The sequence below is a fragment of the Staurois parvus genome, unplaced genomic scaffold (assembly GCF_062004578.1).
Source record: "Staurois parvus isolate SC_StPar_1 unplaced genomic scaffold, SC_StPar_1.0 ptg000299l, whole genome shotgun sequence".
NCBI classification, from domain to species: domain Eukaryota; kingdom Metazoa; phylum Chordata; class Amphibia; order Anura; family Ranidae; genus Staurois; species Staurois parvus.
This window is the reverse complement of record NW_028318095.1, coordinates 21,343,597-21,371,587: the sequence shown is the minus strand read 5'-3', so window position 1 is coordinate 21,371,587 and position 27,991 is coordinate 21,343,597. Positions and strand designations below refer to the sequence as shown.

Here is a 27,991-nt window from a genome sequence, read left to right as displayed (position 1 = left end):
AATTCATCCTCCCTATAGTAATTCATCCCCCATATAGTAATTCATCCCCCCTATAGTAACTCATCCCCCCTATAGTAACTCATCCCCCCTATAGTAACTCATCCCCCCTATAGTAATTCATCCCCCCTATAGTAATTCATCCCCCATATAGTAATTCATCCCCCACATTAATTCATCCCCCATATTAAGTCCCCCCTGTGTCAATTCACTTACCTTTGCTCCACGCGTTCCTCTCGCCGTGTTCCCGCACTGTTCCGGTCTTCAGGGCGGACTGTGAGAGGAGCCTAGCTCCCCTCCCCTCACGTTCGTCACGCTGCCCCGCCTACACACATCCTGACAGCCACATCCGCGGGCCGGATTAAAAGGTCCGCCGGGCCGTATACGGCCCGCGGGCCGTAGTTTGCCCATTGATGCTCTAGATGTTCAAAGCTGGTATAGACATCCCCAAAAAGACTTGTAGCTGTAGTTGCAGTGAAAGGTGGTTCTACAAGCTATTGACTCAGGGGGGCTGAATACAAATGCACGCCACACTTTTCAGATACTTATTTTGTAAAACATTTTGAAAACCATTTATCATTTTCCTTCCACTTCACAATTATGTGCCACATTGTGTTGGTCTGGCACATCAAATCCCAATATAATAAATTTACGTTTTTGGTTGTGACATAAAATGTAGAAAATTTCAAGGGGTATGAATACTTTTAAGGCACTGTATATACTGCTGATTAGAAAAGGTATTTAGCAGTATATATTTACTAAAATAATTGCATTTCCATGTTCTGTGTACCGTGGGAGACCAGATATAGTGAATGCAGGGTCCTGGGTTTAGTAACACTTTAATCCAGATTTTTGTGAAAGCCGAGCCTTCCAGTTTAAGTTGATTCGTTTTTATTAAATTCTTGAGGAAGAGCATCTTGTTTAACTGAGCCAAAGTTTGCATTCTGCGCTCATTTATTTCAAGATCAGGTGTCTCTTTTTCAGTGTGAACTAATCCATACAACTTCCATCACTGGTATTAATGAGAGTATGAGTTTATACTAATAAAACAGGTTTTATCCCAGGTCCACAGGTAACAACATAATTCTACAGTGTTTGAATGTATGTTACAAGTTACAAAACTAAAAATCCACAGTAAATGTACTTGGCTATTTTAGTAGGGGGCTGTTTCACGCTGTTTGAGTTCAATACATGTCTTATTTTATATGTTTCAATGGTAGCTGGAGGAGCAAGTTAGCCGCCTGCAGAGAGAGAAGAATGAGCTACAAAGCAGAATGGAGGAGGACCAGGAGGACATGAATGAGCTGATGAAGAAACATAAGGCAGCTGTGGCTCAGGTAAATTCCCTTTAATATCTGTAATGTTTCACAATAGACTCCATATAATGTCTCCTGATGTTGAGTTTATTGATTCAGATGTGTTTTTAGAGACTGCCAGAAATTCTGAAGAACTATGTTAAGCAATATGCAAGTAAAAAAAAAGTGTTAATTTGCTGAGTAACTTCAACAGGTTATCCAATGTGATTGTAATATGAGAAAAAGATCAGAAGGCTTAAAACATACTGTACATTTTTGAGAATCGGTGGGATGATCAGAATATTTATATCCAGATATCATAATTCTGTTATCTTATTGGTAGTTCTTAATTGTATAAAAAGAGTGGTGCCCATGCAAAGGACAGTTGCAATATATGTTCAAGGCATACTACTCCACACAGGTAGGATCCCCAATGAGATTTTAACCCAGCTCTGGGACATGAGTTTAATTCAGACTCAAGACATTGGGGTTGGTTTACTAAAACTAGAGAGCAAAATCTGGTGCAGCTCTACATAGAAACCAGTCAGGTTCCACCTTTAAAAGCACAAGAAAGCAAATGCAGATTTTTTTTTCAGCAAAAAAAAAAATGTGCATTTACTTTTTTTTTTTTTTTTAGGAGTCTGGAAAGCATTACAGATCGCTGCTGCCATGCAGGACACCTGCAAACTGCTGTTGTAAGCTGTCTGCCTGTGGTATGGGCAGGCAGTTATACTCTGACAGGAAGAATCAATGAACTATTAAGAGCGCTGATCATGGTAGTTCATTGATAACTACAAGCCAACAGCCACATGGTAATTGTAGTTGATTCATTCACAGAACTCTGTGAATGAATGATGAGACCGTGTGGGCGGAGCCCCGGACGGTCACTCTCTTTTCAAAAAGTTACAGCTGTCACAGGGAGGAGGGGGATCAGCGAGTGTCTGCACAAGTGGGAACATGTTACATGTTCCACCCTAACAGCTGGTGGAACATGTAACATGTTTCCAAAGGTGAGCTTATCCTTCAATTGAACAAGCTGCAGTTATATTGGCTATCATCCACTGCTGCACCGGATTTTGCACTCTCCAGTTTGAGTAAATCAATCCCACTATCTGTATAGGGTTTGTATATTTGCATGTGTCTGTCTGGGTTCCTCTGGGTCTTCGAGTTTTTTACCACAACCCAAAGACATACTGGTAGGTTAATTGGTTTCCTCTCAAAATTGCTTCTATGATTGTGATAGGTAGATTATATTGTGAGCTCCTTTGTGAGACAGGGACTAACTGTATGTCCATGCATAGTTGTCTGACCAGTTTGTCGTTCAAGTTAGCCAGTTTGAGCCAATATTTTTGTTCACAGTTGCTTTTATTGAAATCGTACGAACATATAACAAGGCAAGGTACATAAGAACAGGCAAACTTAAGGCAGTCAGTATAAATACAATACACATGGAATTCCAACACTAAATATCATACGGAGTCGACTGAACATCCTTGACAAAAAAAAAGGGGGGGGGGGGGAGAAAGGGGAAAAGGTAAGAATAGAGAAACCCTTGAGGAGGGGGGAAAAAGAAAAGAAAAAAAAATGCAAAGAATAAAAGCAAACCATAAACAATAACCAAGCCAAGTACACGGTACAAACTGGACATACCCACAAAATAATAAGCCAATTATTATACCGTAAGGCCCTGAGCCTCCACCCACCCAGTCCATATTTTATCAAATTTAGCTGGACAATTATGGCAGTTTGAGCCAATATTTCATTAGGCTTCCTGTCACTGCTAGCAACTGACCAGAAAAAGGAACATTTTACAGGACAAAACACAGTACGCAAATACCTGTTTTCATGTGTCGCTTCCTCCCTGACCAAAGAGCGAGTGGTCAATCTTTCCCTGGCCACTGATATTCTATAGCAATTCCATCAGCTAAGGAGTGATGCCTCGGTCATCTGGGCAACACGGGAGTGACACTTGGCAGCAGGTCAGCATTTTCTCTGCAGATAGTGTGATATGGTCTTTATAGTAAATGCTGGTGTATGTCTTTGGCCTGTAACAGACACAGCTATTTGCTTCTCTGGTGTTTTCTTTTTAGTTCGGGTTGTTTCCATTTTGTCTTACTGCCACTCCATAATTTATTTATTTATTTTTTACAATGGTTACCATTGAATTATTTTGTTCTACCCTTACATTCCTTGCTAGCCTTCATTATTGCCATTGGTAGCAAGTTCTTTGAATAGTATTCATAAGAAAATGTAAGCTCCCAGGAGCAGGGCCCTCCTAACCTTATTGTATTGAACTATATCGTTGCCATATTATCTCGTAAAGCGCTGAGCCAGCTTTTGGCGCTATATAAATCCTGTATAATAAGAAGAAGAAAATAAACGTGTAGTGTACTGTTGTGGATGAGCCATAGGTCGCACCTTGCAGCTTCCAGGGTGGCACGTTCATTCCATGCTCTGCCTGTTTGAGCAGAAGACCAATCACACAAAACTTTGCTGTCTGGAAACATCCAGTTTAATTAAATGCACAACTGTATCAATAGATTAACTGCTTGTAATGTAAATAAAGTGAATTGATTTTTTGCTTTGGCCCAGTTAGTTGAGCCTGGGAACCCAGGGAATGAGCAGAGATTGCTTTACAATAAATATTTCTTTGCATTTACCAAAGCAGAATCTTTTTCTCACCAAACCATCCCTTGAAACCTGTCTTTTTGATCCACAGTCCTCCCGAGACCTGGCGCAGATCAATGACCTGCATACTCAGCTGGAGGAAGCCAGTAAAGAGAGGCAAGAGATGCAGGAAAAGGTAAGAGAAGCATTCTTACTCTCATTAGCTGGGGTATACAGTAATCTGTGCAGACATGCATGTATGTGGATACAGTGTAAGTTAATTACTAAATATAGGTGTACCTGTCACCTGTGGTTCAGCAACCATTAAGTGCTGAAGCATTGGTCATAAGAGCTTATAAATGATCTAAGAATATAGCATGTGTCATCATTCATGGGCTGTGTTTTCATGATGCAATCAGCTAAGCCACAAAAGACCTGCACACAACAGAGAATGATCAGACATATAAAAAGATAAAGTATAACTAAAGGCAATTTTTTAATCAGTTTTGGATAGAGTGGAAAGGGATTAAAACACCTGTCAGTTTTTATTGATGCATGTACGATTCACCCTCTCTATATGCCCTGTTTACGGTTAACATTGAAGTTGAAAGTAAAATTTTGGGTTAACACCAGATAACCCTCCTGTATTCTTTTCAAAATGGGGAAAAAAGTCTTGCCTTTAGTTACACTTGAAATGGGAACTGTAGGCAAAGCACATATATTAAAAGCTGCTACTGACAGGCTCTGTTTTTCTGTAGATGCCATGTTTGGCAATACCACGATTTAGCCAACTAAACCTCCAAAACCTAAAAACTAGTAAAAGAGACCTAAGCGCAACCACTCAATTGTGAGTACAGTGTTACTGCTAAAGAAAAACTACATATATAAACCCTTACCTACCACAACACATGACCTGAAACAATACAAAAATCTGTAAATAATGTATGTGAAGCGTTTGTATATTTTTTGTTAAACACCTACTGCTGCAAACACCCTATGTGTTCCCACATGTAACCAATAAATCAATATTCCACAGTGCCGCACAGTATAATAGTAAAATTCAAACCAGCAATCTATCCAACTGCATATGCAACTATTGAACATAAATTTCTTATCTCCAAAATATACGTGAAAAAAATGTTAAACAGTGATAATAGTACTCAATCATGTGCATCCAAATAATACAAATAGTGTCTCTCGATAATAATGCATGTCCATTATTATTTTCCATTCATTTGTGCTGACAAAAATGTTGTGATCTTCTTTTAAACATATATGTGGGTCTCCCCACTTTTTGTTGTGCTGCTCCCAACACCACTATGCACAAACTCTCACCTTCGTGCCGATCATACCAGTGCGATTTCCAAATTGAAATCACACCTGAAATTGCATGTAAAGAATGTAAATGTCTTAAGATGTGCGATTTGCTGCAGAGCGATTTTGAAAGTACGGTAGTTCTTGCATTACTTTTTCTGCAGTTTATTGCAATTTCACATACATAAAATATAATAGAAATCGCAATGCAAATCACAAGAAATCATTGAAAATCTTCACAAGTCGCAATCAAGTCTTTAGAAATTGTACCTTAAATTGCACTTAAATCATACACAAATTGCACAATTTTAAATCTCAGTGGTGTGATCAGTGACTTCTAGCTAGATCCAATATTCATCAGGTCTAATGTGTTTTTCCCTGAGGAAGCTCAAAAAAGGATACTACACTTTATGCACATTTTAATTGGGAGATTCTATAGGATGGAGAAGGATGAAGATTGCATGTGGGAAGTGAAGGAGAGCATAATCCATGGCACAGTAAACCTGGTTTAAAAGGAAAACCTGTTTACAACACAGGGACCTCTTATTTGTATGGGACCATGCTTCTGTGAACCTAAACATGCACTCACTGTAACCCCAACAAAAAGTAGCATCACTCACATGTAAAATTGATAATCAGTATACTAGTTGTTACCTTGAGGTACTGGTAATTTGAAGCTGGACTCCAAGCAGACACAAATTAGTATTAAATGCTCACCATTTTTTTTATCTTAACACATTAGGTGCAATAAAATAAACATTTCCCAGTAAAATATTTAAGATTCCAGTTTACAGTGTTCAATGCTGCTGACTCTTGCTCCTTCGGTGCTCCTTCCCTGAACATCTGGTTATCACAGGAAAGAGTTAACCATGGACAATGCGGTCTCCAGCCAGTCAGCTTGGAGAAGGGAGGGGAAAAGAGTAGGGGAATGCATTGTTATCCAAGCGATAATGTATTTGAGCCACTATTTTGTGAATACTTTTTTTAAACTAATCTTTTATCGTTTATTATAATATTTATATAAAATCTTGTTTTCACAAATTTGTATGTTCAGTTTGGTAAATTACACGGTTTCTGAAGAGTGAACAGCTCACTCTGTATGCCTTTCTTCTCTGGATGAAACTTTCTATGGAACTTTGCCTAATTTGTTCTGTGCAAATTGGAGATTGTATTATTATACCATAAAGCAGGTACAACAATTCTCGGCAAACATGTGAAAAGGAGCTTGGAGCTCCACCTTCTGGCTAAATATGAAAATGCAAGATTTCATGTTTACGTAAGCAAAATATTTTTCACAATTTTTTTTTTCCTGTCCAGAATATAGCTCTTCTGGTCTGTTAAATTTACTATCAAAAAAGTGTTGTTGAATCTGTTTAATAAGTGCATAAAATATTTGTTGATTCTGCCACAAATCCAATGTGCTTTTAGCTTCTTGTGTACACTGCTGCATTCAGTCAGTGCTATCAACCCTTCCATCTACAGTGCTCAGCATAAATGAGTACACCCCAACAGATTTGTCAGAAAACCATTACGTTCCTTTCAGAATCAACATTTTCAATCGGACTATATACTACAAAATACTCCCACAAGTGCGGGCCATTGATTACAAACAAGATTTGTTAATTTGCAAACACAAAAGTATTTTTCTTAACAAATTCATTCAAGACCATGTTGCAAAAATGAATACACCTCAATGAAAGTCTTAAGAGCAAAACTAAATTTTACACAAAAAAATCCTAATTAACAAGAATTCAACTACATGTGAATATAATTATTAATTAAACAGGTATCCAGCAGACAGTTGATTATAAAAGGGTGTTACTTAACAAAGGAAAACCCCTTCTCATTTCATGCTGTCAGCAATGTCACCATATGGAAGAGAAATGTCACAAGGTCTGAGAAAGAGAAAATAATTTATTTACACAAGAAAGGTGAAGGCTACAAGAAGGTCAGAAAAGCATTATTTATCTGTCAGAATACTGTAGCAAAAGTGATGCAAAAATTTAACAAAGATGGAACTGCCAACATCTCACAGAGTCGTCCAGACCGTCCAAGGCAGTTAACAGAAGGATTGAAGAAAATCCCCATGCAAGTTCACTACAGTTAGCTAAAGAAATAGATTGCTAAACTGGGGTGATTGTTTCTCGTGACACAATACGGTGTACACTGCAGAGGAATGGCATACATGGTGTCGTCCACGAAGGAAACTTCCGCTAAAGCCCATGCGCAAAAAAATCCCACCTACAATTTGCCAGGGCCCATGCTGAAAAAGAAGACTGTTTTTGGAACTAATGGCTTCAAAACTGTATGGCGTTGCAAAGGTGAGGAGTTCAAAGAAAAATGCATGGTGCCTACAGTGAAATGTGGTGGCAGTGTCCTTCTGTGGGGCTGCATGAGTGCTGCTGGTGTCAGGGAGCTGCATTTCATTGATGGTGTCATGCATTCACAGATGTACTGCTCTATATTGAAAGAGAAGATGCTACCATCACTCCGTGCCCTTGGTCGTCGTGCACTTTTCCAACATGACAATGATCCAAAACACACATCTAAGGCCACTGTTGCATTTCTGAAGAAGAACAGCGTGAAAGTGATTCAGTGGCCAGGTTGAGCATCGCTCTCCATCCAGCATCCAGGCTCTAAAAGAGGTCGTTCTTAAAGAATGGAAAAAGATCAATGTTGCAATATGTCATCAACTTATTTATTACATACCTAGAAGACTTTGTGCTGTCCTTACAAATCATGGAGGTCTTAGAAAATATTAGATGTAGTAGTTTTGTTGTGGGGTGTATTCATTTTTGCCTCAACTAATTTTGACTGAAACTGAAGATTTTTTTAATCTAAGTTATATTATTAGCATTACTTTCATGTAATGAGCTACACAAATTTTCTGTAAAACTCCGTTTTGTCCACATTTTGGAAATTGTTCTTTTTTTTTATTGAGATATTGATAAAAAAAATCTTACTTTTCAAAAGGGGTGTACTCAGTACAGTCAGTGAGTGAGTGTTGTCACCTGGGGCAGGAAATCTGTTATTGGCAGGGTGCCAGGTGGAAAAAAGGGGCAAAGGAGTCTGAAAAACCATAAATAGATGCAGTCACCACATCGAAGGACTAATCAGCTGTAATATATTACAATTTTATTTCTTGGGCTTATGGACACTTTAATAATGCACTATAAAGTGTGGGTTAAGGGTCTGCTTTGTCCTTCTAGGGTTTGGGAGACCACTCTCTATTGGTGTCTGGGAAAGCAGTAAAGACCTTGTGTCAGATTTAGCCTTGCCATCCATACTACATCAATTGGGAGGTATTTATTAAAACTGTAAAATCTGGTGCAACTCTGCATAGAAACCAATCAGCTGCCAGCTTTTTTTGGCAAACTTGAAAGTAATATTAAAGGCTTAAAGCGGAGCTCTAACCAAAAGGGAAAGTTCTGCTTTAAGACATCTTCCCCTCCTCTGCCAAACATGACATGTAATTTTGGAGGGAATGGGGGGGGGGGGCATTCACCTAATTTTGACAGATACCCGCTCTCACTTCCGAGCGGACGTTCTTCTTCCCCTTCCCTCCCCGCAGTCTACTGGGACATGTGACAAGTCCCAGAAGAATGCAGGACCATTCACAAATTGCAGTGTGTCAGGCGTATGCGCAGTGGGCACCTGGCTGTAAAGCTGCACAGTTGGCTGCCCACAGTTAGGATGGCGACGCCGGGAACCTTGAAGGGTAGTGAAGAACTAGCCTGGGTGAGAACGGTGTTGGGTCCTAGGACAGGTAAGTGTCCATTTATTAAAAGTCAGTAGTTACAGGATTTGTAGCTGTTATCTTTTATTTTACAGACTGAACCTCTGCTTTAATGTTTTTTGTTTGAAAAATAACAAACTTCTCATACTTATCTGCTCGTTGCAATGGTTTTGCAGAGAAACCCTGATTGTTGGGTTCCCCGCTGGTGCTCTGGGCTCCTCTTCTCTGCCGAGTGCGATGGCTCCCTGCCTCCTCACTATCTGAAAGAAAGCAGCGGGAGCCATTGGCTCCCACTGCTGTCAATCACAGCTAGTGAGGACGGAGCAGGGGGGCTGGGAGTGAGCACGCATGAGTGCCCCCCCAAAGCAAGAAGCTCGCTCCATCCTCACTAGCTGTGATTGACAGCAGTGGGAGCCAATGGCTCTCGCTGCTCTCTCTGAGCCAGTGAGGAGGCCGAGAACGACTGTTCTTGTGCACATCGCTGGATCTGGCTCGGATAAGTATTGGGGGTGGAACTGCATACTGAAGAATGCATGAAGGTAAAAAACCTTCAGCCTTTACAACCACTTGAAAAAAGTGAATTTAGAAGCTGATTGACTACCAGGCACAGCTGCACCAGATTCAGGTCTTCGCCTTAGTAAATCTCCCCTATTGTGTCAAATTTAGCCTTGCCGCATTACACTTTTGACACACAAAATTAAAAGTTAAGAAGTTGAAGGAAAAAAATAAATCGCGTACTGATATGTGCATCATTCTGTCCCCTCACCATGGCTCACTGTACCTAAAAACTGACAGCTGCCCAAATGCTAAAACTGGAGCTGCATACATGCAGGCAATGGGAAAGAGCCCTACGGATGCGGTGTTATGTGAGTAGGCACACTGCAGTGCTTTACATATAAATGGCCCCTGCATGCACAGGTTCAATGGGTCTTCACAATTTCCTTACATGTATAGCCTAGCATTTGCTTCATGCTTCAGATTGTCAATATTTGTATAAATGACTTTGACTTTTCTGTAGAAAGCACAGATGATGACTATATACAAATTTAATATGCCTAATGACAGCAGTTGTGTAGAAAGCTTGGGAATAATTTGATAAAACTTGAAACACATAATTGCTTTGAAAATAGAACGTTTTTATCTTTTCAGAAGGACTTTTATCTACTTTTTAACTTAATTACTACACAAGTTATAGCAAGATTGTGAATGCAGACAGAGGTCACAATTGACTGTATCTTTATTAATGCAATTAGAACACTTAAGCACAGAGTGAATACAAATGTAATGTGTAGGCTTCCTCCTATCATTACCATACTGCAGTGTTTTAATGCATCTTCAAATGTCGCTTGAGCGCTATTCTATAGAACTATAGAAGGGGAAGTGCAGAAATATTTTCAGCAGTCAATCACATTTCCTTTGTTCCTGCCCCTGAAAAATTGGAATTGTAAAATGCACGACATCATCTTTAGAATTTCTTTTCTGGACTGCATAGTAAGTCCTAATAATGTGAAGTGAAGTTGTGTCACTTTATTCAGCAATATAAATGTGTTGTGCTTAATTCAGCATGTTACAGTGAAATGTACCTTTTGACTGTTAAGTAGTTACACTGCACCTGAAAATGGCTTTAATTTCCCAGATGTACTCTATGTGCCTAATGGCAACAGACTGCTGAAATGTGCTTATAATGAGCTCTTGTAATGCCATTAAGAAGCCATTTTGTTTTCAGAGTTCAGATGCCTTTACATGATCTGCTTATGATGGCAGTTAATGGCATGTTAGACCTAACCTGGGAATTATTAGTCTATTTGTTGTGGAGAATGATTCCCAGGATGGGCAAAGCATCAGAATCATTTTAAAGCCAACACTTGCAGCATTATATTCTCCTTTTCCTTCCCCTGCTGCTCCTTTCATCCCCAAAGGCAAGGAGATTAAGCCATGGCTACGATCTAAGCTAATCCCAATGGTACTTACACAGGGCTAAAGACTCTCTTCCCACCCCCATGTGACGTCAATGGGCCAATCACCTAATTTCTCTTTTTCAGCATATCTGAGCTGAGGTGGGCAGTTCCAGTTAATGTACAGAACTGCATGACTGTTCGCATGATACAGCTTATTAGGTTGTAGGTAAAAGCATAATTTGGTTACATTTATTCTTTACCATTTTAAAGGAAAGGTTCACTTTCAATGTACTTTTAATAGTATAAATGAAAGGATTGAATAAAGAAATCCCATGTATAGGAGACCACCTCTATACATATCAGCCCGTGTAAAACTGTGCCAACTAGCACACTGCTTAGTTTTTAAAGCACTTAAAGAATATATTACCCCAATATTTCATATTCCTGGTATTCTTCTGTTGTACCATGCATGTGTTTCAAACTGGCCAATCTAGGTATGGTAACACATCCATCCCAGTATGATAAGATTCCTGGCTGTGCTGGGAGAACAGCCTGCCTGTCCTCCAGTGGTCAGATTTTGTGTTGACAGGCCCCACCTCCCCCACGCCTCCACAGCCATTCACTGGTAAGATCCGTGTACTGCTGTTTCTCTACTCCCACCTTTCTAAGCCTCGTATGCAGCTAAGAACAGAGATTATGTGATCACCTATAAAAAAGAAAAAAAAAAGATAGATGCATACAGAGATGCACACAAACTTCTTGCCTTTCATTTCTTCACTTATCCCAGGTTTACACTGGATCGACTTTGAAATTGTGTTACTTCACTTGAAGTTGCACAATTTCAAAGTCGGATGGCAGTGTGACTTCATGCACAGATGTCTATGGAAGCTGTACTCCAAGTCAGGACAAGTAGTGCAGGAACTGCTTTTCTAAACGGTGTGACTCCGAGTTGCACTGATTAGAACAGTTCCATTGTTGATCATTGCATGCGATTTGAACGGTCAAATTTGCATCATTGTGAACCAGGGCTTATACTTTAATCTGCACCAACAATGAGACAGTGCCTATGATGTCAGGTGTCTTTATTGATGGCTACTTTCATTCCTTCTAGCTCAGGTCGTGATTCACACACCTAAAGTCATAAGTGACTCTTGTCCGAGTAAACAGAAAGCAGGCTGAGCAGTGCCACTGGAGCTGCCATACATTTAGATCCTAAATGCATGTGTCCTGCTGTATAAATATACTTTTGTGTTATAAACTTTCTATTGGCTGTATAGTAGGGCCCAGTAGGATGACTTAATGGTTACCAATTATACCTTTCAGCACTGGGTTCCTCTGTTTGAATGCCAAGACTGTGTGCATGGATTTTGCATGTTCTCCCTGTGCTTGTGTGGGCTTCCTCTCACATTCCAAAGCCATTCTGTCAGGTTAATTTGCTTCTGTTTTCTGTCCGGTTGGCTCTGTATAAATGTCTGTAATAAATAAATATTAGAAATAATATTCACCTACTTGAACCCCAATGGGCAGGAAGGAAATTGAGTTTATTTAAAAGCAGCACCTTTCTATAGGTTCTTGTTTGATGTCTTTAGCCAATTAAAAATTGTAGCATATCCTTTCCTAACCCTGAAAGTGACCTGCTAATTGTTACTTTTTGGCAGTTGGCATCCATTTGCAATTGACATTTTGACGAAATGGAGAACTTGATTGAAAAGAGCTAAGCAAACATTATTACACTAATGCAAATTATGACATCGACCCCTTAGTTTCAGGCTAATGAGGCATAATATAATCTATGATAACACATATCTCAGACGTCAGGGTGAGCCTTACAGGGTTCACGGGCTCTCGGCCCAAAACATTGATCCATAAATCTGTGCATTCATATATTAAACACTGCATCATTAATTTAAAGAGTGCTGTGGTCACTGCCTCTGTATTTTCAGTTGAGCCAGGAGGAAAAAAAAATCACTGGGCTGGAAGAAATGATTTGCTGGGATGCAGAATTAATGTGTATGCTTTCAGGTGATGAGGAGCCACAGGCTGAAGATATGTTTTGCATAATATATTATTCTTGTACTGTTTGCTTAGATGTAGTTTAAACCTAATGCTGAATTGTGTAGTACAGTGGTGGAGATGTGCTGCCTCTGGCAAAACCTTCTGTAGGGTGGAATGGTCAGCATTTGACAAGCAACGTATGTGCTCTTTTATGCCTGCATGTCTTCCATGCTGGATCATCCATGTTCCTCATAGGTGTCTGCTGCATAACAAAGGCTGCAAGTAAGCTTTAAACAGTTGCATAAGCTAGAAAACAAGTTGATTTATAAAATAACATAAAAATCATCATCTAGAGAAAATAGTAGAACAATTAACTGCCATGTATTGTTTTACAAAAACAGCGTGCTTCAATGAAATGACCAAACAGGAAGCCAGCAGTTGGTAGGAAAATATGTTCTATTGACCATTTTATCTGAAATATACATTCCTAAACCATTGAGATTAAATTAAAATTATGAAGTAAATTTTACTGCAGTGTATATAAACTGACCTCTAACTCTGGACTGGCCATCTTTATTTTCAATGTTTCAAAGAGATGGTATGGTATTTTTTTAAAAGAGCTGGTACTTTAAGTTCTAATTGCAGTTTTAAAGTAATTTTCAATAGGTTTTTCATACACTGCTCAAAAAAATTAAAGGAACACTTGTTAATCAGAGTATAGCATCACGTCAGTTACACTCCTGGGATATGGATCTGGTCAGTTAAGTAGCAGAGGGAGTTGTTAATCAGTTTCAGCTGCTTTGGTGTTAATGAAATTCACAAGGGCACTAGATGGGCAGCATGAAAATGACCCCCAAAACAGGAATGGTGTTACAGGTGGAGGCCATTGACATTTTTTTCCCCTACTCATCTTTTCTGACTGTTTTTCACTAGTTTTGCATTTGGCTAGGGTCAGTGTCACTACTGGTAGCAGGAGGCGCTTGACACTACGGAGGTTGCACAGGAAGTCTGACTCCTCCAGGATGGCACATCAATACGTGCCATTGCCAGAAGGTTTGCTGTTTCTCCCAGCACAGTCTCAAGAGCATGGAGGAGATTCCAGGAGACAGGTGGTTACTCTAGGAGAGCTGGATAGGGTCGTAGAAGGTCCATAACCAATCAGCAGGACCGGTATCTGCTATTTGTGCAAGGAGGAACAGGATGAGCACTGCTGGAGCCCTACAAAATGACCTCCAGCAGGCCACTGGTGTGGATGTCTCTGACCAAACAATCAGAAACAGACTTCATGATGGTGGCCTGAGTGCCTGACGTCCTCTAGTGGGCCCTGTGCTCACTTCCCGGCATCATACAGCTCGATCGACATTTGCCATTGAACACCAGAATTGGAGGGTCCGCCACTAGCATCCTGTGCTTTTCACAGATTCAGGTTCACCCTGAGCACATGTGACAGACGTGAAAGGGTCTGGATAAGCTGTGGAGAATGTTATGCTGCCTGTAACATCATTCAGCATGACCATTTTGGTGGTGGATCATTGGTGGTTTGGGGAGGCATATCTATGGAGGGACACACAGACCTCTGCAGGCTAGACGATGGCATCCTGACTGCTATTAGATATCGGGATGAAATCCTTGGACCCATTGTCAGACCCTACGCTGGTGCAGTGGATCCTGAGTTTCTCCTGGTGCACAACAATGCCCGGCCTCATGTGGCGAGAGTATGCAGGCAGTTCCTGGAGGATGAAGGAATTGATACCGTTGAATGGCCCCCACGCTCGCCTGACCTAAATCCAATAGAACATCTCTGGGATTTCATGTTTCGGTCCATCTGATGCCCCCAAGTTGCATCTCAAACTGTCCAGGAGCTCAGTGATGTCCTGGTCCAGATCTGGGAGGAAATACCACAGGACACCATCCGCCATCTCATTAGGAGCATGCATACAACCATGTGGGGGCCATGCAAACTACTGAGTACCATTTTTTTGAGTTGCTGTAATGAAATTTCAGCAAAATGGACTAGCTTGCTGCATCATTTTTTCACTTTGATTTTCGGGGTGTCTTTGAATTCAGTCCTCTGTAGGTTGATAATTTTATTTTCCATAAAAAGATGGGACATCCTTACGTTCCTAACACATTATCCAGTCCATGTCAGTATAGATATCCAGCATGAGCTTTTTCACAATTGAGTTCTGATGTGTTTCCAAAGTGTTCCTTTAATTTTTTTGAGCAGTGTAGTGTGTTTCACATCCTTGCACTTCCACGTCATTGTTGTTATTGTAGTAATTGCTGAGCTTCAAGCACTCAATTTCCAATTACTCCTCCTCCTAATTTAAACTACTCTTATTAGTTTATGCCAGGTACTTATATAGGGCCGTTTATTTATGCAGCTCTTTATATTATATATTGTACATCCACATCAGTCCCTGCACTCGAGCTTACAATTTAGGGTCCCTAATTCTAGCCATACACTAGTTGATAAATCATTCAAACGGGTTTTAGAAAAACAAACACATGGTCATAATAGCAAACTATATTGCAATCATGTAATGACCGAATTTTAGACAATAAATCGTTCAATGGACATAAATGAAGCAGTTTTTTATTTCTGGGTTACATATGCGCAGTACCGTTAATTACATTTTTAATGGGCAAGAAACCCATTAACCTTTTAATGTATCGTCCATTCGGCAGAAGTTTTCCAAACTTACCTTTGATTTATTTTGGGCTCAAAAACCTCACTACCAATTTTCGATTTGTGCCCATTACTATGACAAAAAATGAACAAACTGTTCAAATGACAGATTTTCAAACAATTTTTCATCTAGTGTATGGCCACCATAATGCACATTACATACATACTAGGGACGATTTAGACACTAGCTAAATAACCTACCATGTCTGTAGTTCTGTACAAAATGTTTTCATTATAGTCAGGATGGCAAAATAAAAATTTTATTTTAAAACCTTTTTATTTTTTTTATGCTAATATTTGTGCATTCTCCTTTTGAGCCAGTGGGTGGCACTTAACAGCTGCATTTCACTGGCTGAACATTTAATGATTTAGTTTGATTTTAAGCTCTGGTTCACACAAGTGCGACTTGACAGTTCAAAGTTGCATAACAAGTCACACCCCATTTTTCAGCAATGGAACCATCAAAATCACTGCAACTTTGAAAAAGGTTCCTGCTCTATCCTTGTGCGATTTCATTGTGACTTGCATTAACATCTATTTAATGACATTTCAAGCCACAAGCTAATCAAACATTAAAATCTCACCGATTGTCGACTTTGAATCATGCTGAAGTAGCGCAACTTCAAAGCCGCACTGGTGTGAACCTGAGTTAAATGTCTGTTTACTGACTTCACTAGGGCATGCCAAATTTACACACACAAATGTATTTACTCATTGCAATCACTCATCGCACATAGGATGGCTCAGTCTTATGTTTTATTTAGACAAGCTGATTCTCAAAGCAAGCAGTATCCATTGCAGTGTCTCTTTTGCTAACCCATAGTGCTTTGCAAATCGTCTGTCATGTAGTAAAGTGTATTTAAAGCCAAAGCCCATTGCATGACTTATCCCTTATAGGATGGTTCGGTCTGATGTTTGTCAGACAAACTGAACCTCAAAGCAGCCAGTACCCATTGCATTGTCTCTTTATCTAACCCATAGTGCTTTACAAGTCCTTTGTCATGCAATATTTGTTTGATTTTGGAAGGAGTAGCCACCCCTGTCAGGTCCCTGTTGATCTTTTTTACTGGAACAGAAAGTGAAAGGAAATCAAAAATATTATAGTTGTCACTGAAACAGGAGGTGAGGGAAAATGTGAATTCTGATGACAAAGTTTTCTTCTCACTTACAGTGTATATTAATCACTGGAGTGAAAAAAAATCTCCTTACTGGGACACAGACAGAAAAAGAAACATAGCCAGGGTTATAACTATCCCCTACTAGTTCTTGCTTAAGGTATAGATTGCATTTTTTTCTTTTAACCCCCCTGGTGGTATTCCCGAGTGTAGCTCGGGGTAAAGTTTCAGTACCACAAGCGGTAACCCCGAGCTACACTCGGGAATACCCTGCAGCACTGATCCGAGATCTGTTCTTCACTTACCTTGTCCTGCGCTCCCGCGATGTCCCTCCTGCAGTGTCCCCGGCAATGTAATCCGGCGGATGCCGGCATCTGTCATCTGGGTTCTGTCCCCTGCGAGCGTCGGGACGTACAGGGGACGGAACTGGCGGGAAATTTGAAAATGTCAAAAAGTGACATTTAATAAATACACCAAAATCACATAGTAAAACATTACTGTATCAAACCATTTCACATACATTTTGTCCCTAGTGCTTTGTCCTGTTCCCTGCCTGCATTTTTACTGTTCTTTCTGCCTGGAAACTGAGAAACGTCCATGGCGTCCAAAAAGCGTCCCTTTAGGTCAAAAGCGGTTTTAGACCGGCTAGAGAACAGCGATAGTAAATCAGAACCACTTGCAGAATTGAGTGATAATGATTCGTGGGGAAATTCGTCATCAGACACTGAAAATGATTTAGCGACTTTGCTCATTTTTCAAATTTCAGTGTTTTTGGTTTGATTATATTATTGAATTAAATGTATTATTATTATATTATTTTTTATGATTATTTATTAAATTATAATTTATGATTTTGTGTTTCAAGTTTTATCCTACCCGGGATGTTTAGTAGACTCTTGTCCGGACAGATTTTAGTGAATTATTCCTAAAAATTACAGGCCTACAATAAAAAAAAATACATATTTCCATGCAAAAATATGTACCGCTTTAAGCACAGAAATATGGACATAATCAGACCGCTAGGGAGGTTAAAGTGTGTGTGTGTGTTATATCTAACGCACACTAAAAAAAGATGTAAAGCAAATGTTTAAATAATTTCAATTATAATAAAATAACTAAAAAATGACCTTTCTAGCCGTTTAGTAGTAGTTTCATAGATATACAGCCTTCATATTTTTAATGATTTGCAGGTGTGAAATTGACAACATGTTTCAAGTTGAAGTGTGATGAGACGCCTAGCTAACAGGTGAGAAGCCTCACTTTCATGCGCTGTTAGTAATACAGAGTTATGTCAGAGCTTACTGAGCTTCAAAGAGTGTAAATTGTTGGTGCCTCTGTGACTGAAGTTGCCAATTTTTTTGCCGTGTTGCAGGGTACAGTATCAAAACGTCTTCTGATGAGCATAAACGCTGTCGACATGGTCAACTGACCAAAAGAGACAAAAGGACATTGCGCAGGATTGTGATCCAGAATAAGAAAACAACTGCTGCAAAAGTGACTGCAGAGCTCAATCTCAGCCCTATGAAGACTGAGTCCCGTGAAGAATGAAATTGAGCTCTGCAGTCACTTTTGCAGCAGTTGTATTTATTTCTTCTGGGTCACAATCCTGAACAAAGTTCTTTTTGTCTCCTTCAGTCGATTGATCATGTTGACCACGTTTATGCTTATCAGACGATATTTTCCCGGAAACTGTATGTGCCGTCATAACTTTTGATACTGTACCTCATGACATGGCAAATAAATTGCCAACTTCTGTCACGAAGGCACCAGCTAAGTGGGCACCAACAATTTTCCCTCTTTGAAGCTCAGTAAGCTCCGACATGACTCCGTATTACAAGCAGCACACGTAGTGAATGATGAAATCAGGCTTCCCACCTGTTAGCTAGGTGTCTCATCACACAGCGGAGGCAAAAGTGTGTTACATCACTTCCGCTTTCATCGCAAAGCATGCCGTCACTTTCACACCTGCAAATCATGTATTGTTTCCCTCTTCTTTTTTTTTCTTCTAACCCTTGTATATCATCCAATTGTATTTTGCATTTCGAGAGACGTACCTCCTCTTTGTTCTCAAACTAATAAAAATATTGAACAAGATCTATTTTGATGAGTTTGGTGTAGATGAACTAGGACGGCCTGTACAGAACCATGACCTCTAACCTTTTAAACACCTCGGGGATGATTTGATACGAGTCAGGTTTTCTTATCCAACTTGACCGCAAATGATTTTTGGCTGAATGGGCTTAAATTCCCAAAAACACATTTCAAAATCTTTTGTAAGGATTTCTCATGCCGTGAACCACACAGGAACATGCTATGAGTTTACATGTGATTCACATGCAATCTGGCTGCAGTGCAATTTCAGGCCATTCATTTGAATGAGTTGAAATCATGCGGGACTGCACCAAAAGTGGCGCTTGCACTACTTTTAAAAAAGCACCTGCGTTTGGGATGTTTGCTACGTTAATACTGACACGCACTGTAGATCACAAGTGCGGTGCAGGATACACGCATGGAACGTGGGTTTCCTGCACCACATTCTGGTGTGAATTGCCACCTAAATCCTTCCAGAGGAGTGGAGGCTATTCTATGAATGCTTGTGGTGTTGGAATGGGATATACAACTTTTTTTTTTTCCATTTAGTGTTATTTGTGCAACATTACTGCTTGTTTAACCTGTCCAGACCATAAGCTACTAGACAGGATGCTTCTATTCTGGACATATTTCAGGTTTTTAAACTATTATTTTCCAGAAGTTTATTTATCTGTCTCATTTATAGGATAACACAGAGAAGAAATTACTCCATGACCTTTCCCCACCCCTGTAAGGTTCCGGGCCTGCTGTTCTTTCATTTAATACATTTGTCATTGGTAATTAAGAGCTGTGTTAGTGAAACTAAGTAAATAAAGCGCATTAAGTAATTCCCAGTCAATATCCTGGAAGGGAAGGGGGTAGAGGGGGGCGCAGACTCTTCTTCAGTGGTGGATTAATGTAGGCTTGAAGAAAGAGAGTCAATATCTTATAGATTTTTCTTTTTGTCTTTTCTGTATATTATTCCTTCCTATCTGAATCTTTCTTTCTGATTTCCATGTACATTCTTAATCTTTTGTTCTTCTCCGTGCATCACACTAAATTGACATATGATAAGAGTGTCATTCAGCTTCCTAATGACCATGCTGAAGTTCTGTAGTCTATCTAAAATCTGTTTAAGAATCCAGAGTGCGATGTATGGTAACATACTGGACATGTATGCTGATGTGAGTTGCCATCCTTTCTTAATCACACTCCAATGCACATATTCATTAAAAAAATAAATGCACCTGTGTTATAGTGCACCACACCACACAGATGTGAATACTCTGTTCATTGTGTTGCAGTGTGTTACATAATCAAAAATAGTCCAGGTTGCTGTTTTTCATGCAGGCACATTGAGGGTTCATTCAAAGTCTTTGTAATTCACATTAACCTATAAGAACTCCTGCATTGTGTTGGGTGTGAACCGTTAGGAAAGTGAATTCTTTGTCCTGCCAGCCATATTAGTTAGGTTTGGTTAACCTATGGAGTTGCTGTCTTTTTTTGATCGGATTCCCTGTACCAAGAAGCCTATCCTACCCATTTTCTAGATTGCATTCTGTTTTCCTACCTCCTCTCTGGTCTCTTTGCCTTTGCTGCAGTTTTCACTGTTCCCTGATCTCTTTCTGAATCCCTTTTGCGTTTTCTGACTTCAAATTACTTTTCTGCGCTTTCTCTCACCTCCTCTTTATCTCTTCTATGGCCTCCTCTTTTGTTTTCTCCGTTGTCCTAACTTTCTAGAATCCATTCCCTCTAGTCTGTTATCTTCTCCTGTATTTTTTGTTACTTCCACACCTTCCTGGCATTGAAGACTCATATTGAGCTAGGCTTTCGGTTAACTACCTATGCCACTAAAGAGCAAAGAAGCATCTTTGGTGTCAAACACCTCCTAGCACATTAAGCATGTTTTATCATATGTGTAGCCTTGTAAGGTCATGAAAGCTTAGGAACATTAGGTATGGTATCCATTCAAGTTTATAACGCTCATTAGTTATACTTGTCTCAAAACTTCTATCTTTGACGATCTTCATTCTTTCCTAACATGTCCTGATAGTGTGTACTTCTCAGTTCTCTTATAATCTTCCCTGGTCTTAGTTTGTTTTATCCATTATAGCTTATGTCCTTGCAAAGCTTCTTATTAGGACAAACATTTCTGCTGCCATTTCTGGGTAACCTGTTAGGAGAGAGTGACATCGCACAGGACAAACTGTCTTTTAATCTGAATATTTTGATCCCTTTCTTTAGCGTGTAGATAACTTGACACAGCAGATTTAATGAGGACTCCAGTTATAATGAATGCTTCTGCTTACTGATTGCAGTACATTGTTTTACATTATTGAGATGATTTGCAAATGTTTTGTATAAGATATCTGTGTGCTCCATTGAGGAGATTTCTTCTCTTTCTGATTTTGTAATATGGCATCCTCCTGAAAGGAAATTTCTCCAGAGGGGAATCAGATGGTAATAAAAACTTGAGTTTCCATCCCTTATCCACTCTACTAGACCAGTTAATTTTGTTTGAGAGATTTCAGCTCACTTTCTGTTCTGTATAATGTCCGGCAAAAAAATAAAAAATTCACTCATTTGTGTTTTATATGGTTAGCTGTACAATCTTAAAGCCGCTTGTTTGCATCCTCCACCCTACACTGCCACATTTGGCACTTTGTGTGGGGGAGCGGGTACCTTGTTTTGACAGGTACCTGCTTCCTCTTCCGGTCAGATGTGACGTGGCAATCTGAGCTGGAAGTTCGGCCCCCCTCCTTTCCTTGCTGCCTTCAGGGACACTTCACAAGGACCATACACACAGTGCAGCGTGCTTCGTGCATGCAGAGTTGGAAGCCGGCTGTGAAGCCGCAAGGCTTCACTGTCGGTTTCGCTTGCTCAGGATGCCAGTGCCTGCACTGGAAACCGACTGAAGGATCTGCTCGGGTGAGGACATCGCTGGTTCCCTGGACAGGTAAGTGTCCTTATATTAAAAGTCAGCAGCTACAGTATTTGTAGCTGCTGACTGTTAATTTTTTTGGGGGGGCCTGGAGTTTCTCTTTAAAGTAGAACTATAGGCAAAACTTTTTTTTGCATTTTGAGAAGATTTACCTTCACTTCCTGTCTCATAGCCAAAATAGGAAGTGAGAAATAATCCCTACAGATTGAGGGAATTCATTATGGTCCTTCAAGTTACCAGAACCAGTGTCACCATAGAAAAGTTTCCTCTCTATTACTTTTCTGGGGGCAACCCAACATTTGGGGTTTTCTTTACTTTCACTTTTCCACGTAGCTGTAATATATGTGTTATGAATTGTGCCATGCTTAGGGACGTGGCGCTGTACAAGTCAACAATAACATTTTATCTGGTTGTCTTCTGAAAAGTGTTACTTTAATCTTCACTATTATCCATTTATATAGCTTTTATTTAAAATATTGGCTTGTTTTGTCATGTCATCTCCATTCATAAGTAGTCATATTTAACATTTTGCATGTAGTGGTCTTTTTTACAAAATAAATACTTAGTGCACAAGGATGTACAAGGATGAACCTCATTGTAGTTATGTTATCTGCCCATTGCTCTTTGTGTAACTAGTAATGGCTGACCACTAAAATTTACCAAACCAAAATAGATGACTCCTATATAATATGAATATTTGCATAATCAAATCAGAATCTATCCTATTCAGTGTAGCTAATAAGCAAGAAATGTAGTTCACTCTAGAAAAATTGTCACGAGAGCCAGTAAAGGCAATTTCTCTATTTATGTTCGCTCTTCAAAAACAGAACAATGCAAATACTCCTTTAAATATCAGTCAGGGGGTTGTAAATGCTGTGTAATGGTAGAATTTCATTGCTTGTATGGTAGTTTCAGTGACACATGTTTCTCTTTGTACAGTTACAAGGCTTGCAGAGTCAGCTGGAGTTCTTGGAGCAGTCTATGGTGGATAAATCTGTAGTAAGCAGACAAGAGGCCAAAATCCGAGAACTGGAAACACGGCTGGAATTCGAGAGAACACAAGTGAAGCGCATGGAGGTAAGAAGAGCCCCTGACCTCTTCCCTGAATGGTTTTATTGCATCTATGGTTAGGTTAATATGCTTTTATGCACCTGTGCTCAGTTGGTCCATTTTTTAACTACTTCCCTGTCGGGCCAATTCTGACATTTCTCTCCTGCATGTAAAAATCATTTTTTTTGCTAGAGAATTACTAAATATATATATGTGTATATGTATGTATGTATATATATATATATATATATATATATATAATTTTTCTTTTTGGGGGGAGGGGTGTAAATCAGAAGCCCTAGGGAATAAATTGTTGGGCTTTGCTATTTTTTTTATGTCATACGGTGTTTGAGCAGTGGTTTTTCTAATGCAAATTTTTGGGAAAAAATACATCTTTGATTAATTTTATTGCACACAAACACAATATTCCAACCATTTTTTTGGTAAAATATAAAAGAGGATGTTATGCCGAGTAAATAGATACCTTATCTGTCTTGCATTAAAATTGCGTATGCCCATGGAATGGCACCACACTACAGCACCTAAAAATCTCTATAGGCAATGCTTTAAAAGAACTTACCGGTTACAGGTTATACAGGAGATTTGGCAGTTATTGCTCTCATTCTTACGTTCATGGGATACCGCACATATGTGATGAGAGCACCATTTACATAAGTGTGCAGGACATGTGTATGCATTCCCCTTTTCCTGCAATCACAGAGGGGCAAGACACCTTAAATTTGTAAAATGTTATAACATTTTTTTTACACTGCCTCGATTTTTTTTTTTTACCACTTTTATTGCTGTCACAAAAGATGAGCAATATCCCTTGTGATAGCTGGAGCATTGACAGTTCTTCTTTACTGAGACATCTGGGGTCTATTAGAAGCTATAGAAGCCTTTAAAAGCATTTGCTCAAATGGAGATCAGTTTAAGCAGGTGCTTTCACAAGCCAGTAATGACTTGCTTACATCCTGGTGAAACCAGAAGTGACAAAACACTTGTCACTTCCAGTTTCTTAGTCCATGGAGATGATTGGGGATGTTCCAATCCATGGTCATCTCTGTGGTAAGCTGGCGTAAAATCTGGCTTTAATCCCTGGCTCACCGATGGGAAGGAAGAGCCCAGAGAAGCAGTGGAAGGCAGTGGGGGGAGCCTCTTCCTGCTGCATGGAAAAGCAATAGAACTGTCATCTAAAAATTGATCACAGGAGTGCAGAATGAACTGTGATCCACAGGAGACGTACAGGCAAATGAGCTTTGGCTGTATGTCTCCTTTAAGGTCAATTTGATCTGTACTTAAATTAATATACAAACCAGTGCAGTGCAATTTGTACCACTGTGCAAAACCAATACAAACTCATAATAGTGCTTAAATAAGTTATAACCACTCAAGTATAAACATTTAAAGTCTTTTTTTCATTAGAGTCTTTTAATTGTGAAAAGAAATGAATAAAAGTTGAAACGCCTCCTTGTGATCACTGTGCATTCTACTGCTTCCACTTATATCTTGTCATCCAAGTGAATCCCAGCATCGTTTACCTGTTGCATCTACCGGGAACCCCTGACCTATAGATTAAATAGGTGACATGGTTTTTATGCTTATTCAAGGGGCTATTTTGGTGTTATCTTCAAATGAATTGTCCACCTCTACCTTCTCTTCAGTCAGTTTTTATCACAGCACCCAGTCAGCATCTAAAAAAACAGCTCTTCAGCTCAAAATTGCAAAGGGAGACCATCATAGTGCTTCACCTTTTAAACAAATTTATTATAAGAAAACACTATAAGAAAGCCACTCACAAAGTAAGTGCACTAAATGTCATCAGAATTCTCCTTAAGGCCAGGGGATTGGCATCATCTTACTGGGCACACTCCAGCCTGTCACGTGATGTTATGAAGTCACAACGCTCCGCCACGACTCCTTTCATCACATTCGTCCATTACTTTCTCAAGGGTACTAATTAGGTAATAATTTAGTATTATTGAGCTGTACCTAATTTTGACATTCAGTTAACACAGAGATAGAAGATTACAGGCAATACTTTATGGTGTTATGTCTTACTGTAGCATACAAACAATAAATTATAATATAAACAAGCCCCTTTGAGAATAAAATGATTGGTTCCAAGTACAAGACTTCTTTGAAGCTTCTAATGAACAGAACCTTCCTAGTCCTACCAAATAGCAGGAAAGAATAGATTGCCTAAATGCTTCAATAAATGTTTTTCGGTTTCACATGTAAATGGCATTCTTTAATATTAATATTGTAGAATTATATTTGACACCAAATATAAAGAAAAAGCAAAACTGCAAAGTAAGACTTCAAGACTTAAGGTGGACTGGAACTAGGGAAGCTTTTCCCAAAAAAGGCAAGCCAAGGACAAAGGACTAATTACAGTATTGCTTACTTGCTCTCTGCAGCTGATCTTATCTGCAATACTGACTTACCATGCCTAGTTTAGCAATGTGTCTGTGTAGAGGCAGACATCTTGATAGTCAGGGCTTAGCTTAACTATCAGCTGCCCCCTGATGAGTGGCAAGAGAATATTCAAAAAGAAGCAGTAGAGGTGAATGAAACCTCAATCTATAGAAAGGATGAAGCCGAAGCAAGGAGACCTTGCACTGCATGTACAGCTTTCTCTCCAGCAAGTTGAACAATGAGCAATACAGTAGTGACATCACCAAATCTCAGTGCAAGTCTGGTAAGATTAGCATGTAGAAACAGCAGAACCGAGATGACCTCACACTGAAGATATACAGCTATGAAGTTCAAGGTGCAGGAGGTTTTGTGCTGTTTTCAGGAGGCATTCAAATAAAAAGGTAGATCTTTCAGTGTACTGCTTAGTCACAGTTTCGAGATGTTCCCCATTACATAGCAAATCTTATTTTTTTTTTTTTTTTGGTTCAGGTACACTTCAACTGAAGGCACAGAAAACTCAGATATACCATATACTTTTTTTGTATGTATGACATTTTCTGAATCAAGATAGAGTACTCCATTTACAGTCTCATGCTGTTCCTCCTACAGAGTTTGGTTGCCCGGTTAAAAGAAAACATAGAGAAGCTGACAGAAGAGCGAGACCAGCGAGCTGCTGCAGAGAACCGTGAAAAGGAGCAAAATAAGAGGATACAGCGACAGACCAGAGACATGAAAGAGGAAATGGGAGAACTGGCCAAAAAAGAGGCAGAAGCCAGCCGCAAAAGACATGAACTGGTAATTATAGATGTTCTACTACAGTATGGGTTTGTTTTACTTGGTTTAGGGCTATATCTGGCAAACACAGACTGCTTTGTTCAGTCTTTACAGGCTGGTGTATATGGTAACACTAGAAAGTTTCATATTTCTGTATCTGCAGGAGATGGATCTGGAGAGCTTGGAAGCTGCAAATCAAAGTTTGCAGTCAGATCTAAAACTCGCCTTTAAGCGCATTGGTGATCTTCAAGCTGCCATTGAAGATGAGATGGAGAGTGATGATAATGAAGACCTCATTAACAGGTAAAAGACCTTTTGACTTTTTCATGGTGTTTGCCAATAATGCAGTTTATTTAGTAAAAGCAGAAATTTAGTCCTAATGTTGTATCACCTTTTATGTTTCTCAGTGGTAAAATGTATTATTGGTAATTGTAAGCCATGTTAGAAACATTCAGCCACATTTTATCAACAGTATTGGGACCCAGTAACCATTTTCCTAGATTTTTTCACTTTGGTCTAAACAGCAGAATTATCCCACGGGTGACTGGCTGTGGAGACATCCAGTGAGTCTCAAAAACATTGGGCTTTAGTTATAAAAGTGATGACTGGAACATTGCAGCAGGCAGTCCGTGTCCAACAAAATACAGTCCTGTTTTCCCTTTGCAGTATAGGAAAGCAAAAGGAAGAATTTGAATGGTTGATGTTGAGCCGCATGGCCTGTCTGAACAATACTTCTGACACTTTGATAAATGAGGCCCATTGTTCCATTATTCATGTTGCTTTTTTTCTATCATCTGACACTCTCTCATATTTTATTTTATTTTTCATGTTTTCAGTCTACAGGACATGGTGACCAAGTATCATAAACGCAAGAATAAAAAGTGAGGATGTTAAGTTATGATTTTAAATTGCCCTTAACTTCAGCATGCATTAAGCATCAATAACTCCCCTTTCAATTACCTTCCCTGGAAAGATCCCTTACATAACTGCATGGTTCCTATCTTACCCAGACAAGTGCATGTCTGTTTTATTAATCCCATTGACTATGTTATGAAGGTTTATTTTTCAAATGTATTGGAACTGCCTAACCTATTTATTCTGACAGCAATTTACAATATAATATTATAAGGGTGTCACTTGTTGATTGTGCTCTGGAATTGCTTCTTTTAACACTGTGAGGCAGGCTACACCTATGCAGTCTCCTGCCCATCTATTGAGTCATAATGTTTAATGATGTATGTTAGCTAAACCCCTCTGTATTATGTCTGCTTTAGTGAAGGTTGATTCACACCAGGTACAGTGCGGGAACACTCGCAAAATCATGCATTTTCCCACATTGTATGAAAATGCATTGCCTTATGCAGACACACATGGGTGCCTTCAATTATTAATGGCACCCTACGCATCTGGCAAACGTGCGTCTTCACAGCTGCCAAAACGCATAGTACCACAGTACCTTGTATTTTGGTGTGATGTGATTTTTAAAATCCTGGTTGCACTATTTATGTGAAATTCACACACGTAGGGCAGATTATTGACGTTACCAGGCTGCCTAAACATGCTGAAACATGCAAAAAAAAGTGCACGCTCGATCACTTCATGTAGTGTAGGCAAGCCCTGTGTCTATCTGTAGATGTATTCTCCAGTAGGTTCGTAAATGCAGTCTGAATCTGACTTCACTGACAGGAGGCCGTAACTCTGGAAGTGATCAGCAGCCTGTTTAGCCTGAGTGACTAAGACACAGATCACTTCTTATTTGCTGTCTGCGTGCCTTGTTAAATTGGGTACTTATGTGAATATGATGGACACAGGTATAGACAGCTAACTGTAGATGTATCACCATTGCAATAACAGAGAATATGCCAGGAATGAAACCTGTATGGTGTCACAGTTTCTCCAGTACATTTTCATTTTAAATCCTTTTGATATCCAGGTTTCTTGCAGAACATAATTTAGTAGAACATAATGTAGTTTAAGGGAAAGTGCTCATAAATTCCTATTTTGTCTTGTGTTTTATATGGCATATTTGCTGAAAACTTTTGTTTTCAGAACGCAATATATTCAGCAAACATGATTTTGAAAGATGCATCAT

General features: G+C 39.4%; 1 protein-coding gene across 17 annotated transcripts in view; it reads left to right on the top strand.

Annotated features, from left to right (window-relative positions):
- The window catches only part of MYO18A (myosin XVIIIA), a 462,365-nt gene that overhangs the window by 402,098 nt on the left and 32,276 nt on the right, over positions 1-27,991 (top strand). For 14 of the 17 annotated variants that reach the window (XM_089683011.1, XM_089683010.1, XM_089683006.1 and 11 more), the window contains 6 exons: positions 1,218-1,334; positions 4,012-4,095; positions 22,597-22,734; positions 25,735-25,920; positions 26,063-26,202; positions 26,736-26,780. In XM_089683011.1, coding sequence (XP_089539137.1) covers positions 1,218-1,334; positions 4,012-4,095; positions 22,597-22,734; positions 25,735-25,920; positions 26,063-26,202; positions 26,736-26,780 — 710 coding nt within the window. The remainder of the gene's footprint in view (positions 1-1,217; positions 1,335-4,011; positions 4,096-22,596; positions 22,735-25,734; positions 25,921-26,062; positions 26,203-26,735; positions 26,781-27,991) is intronic. The other 3 variants (XM_089683012.1, XM_089683016.1, XM_089683003.1) reach the window with 1 other exon arrangement.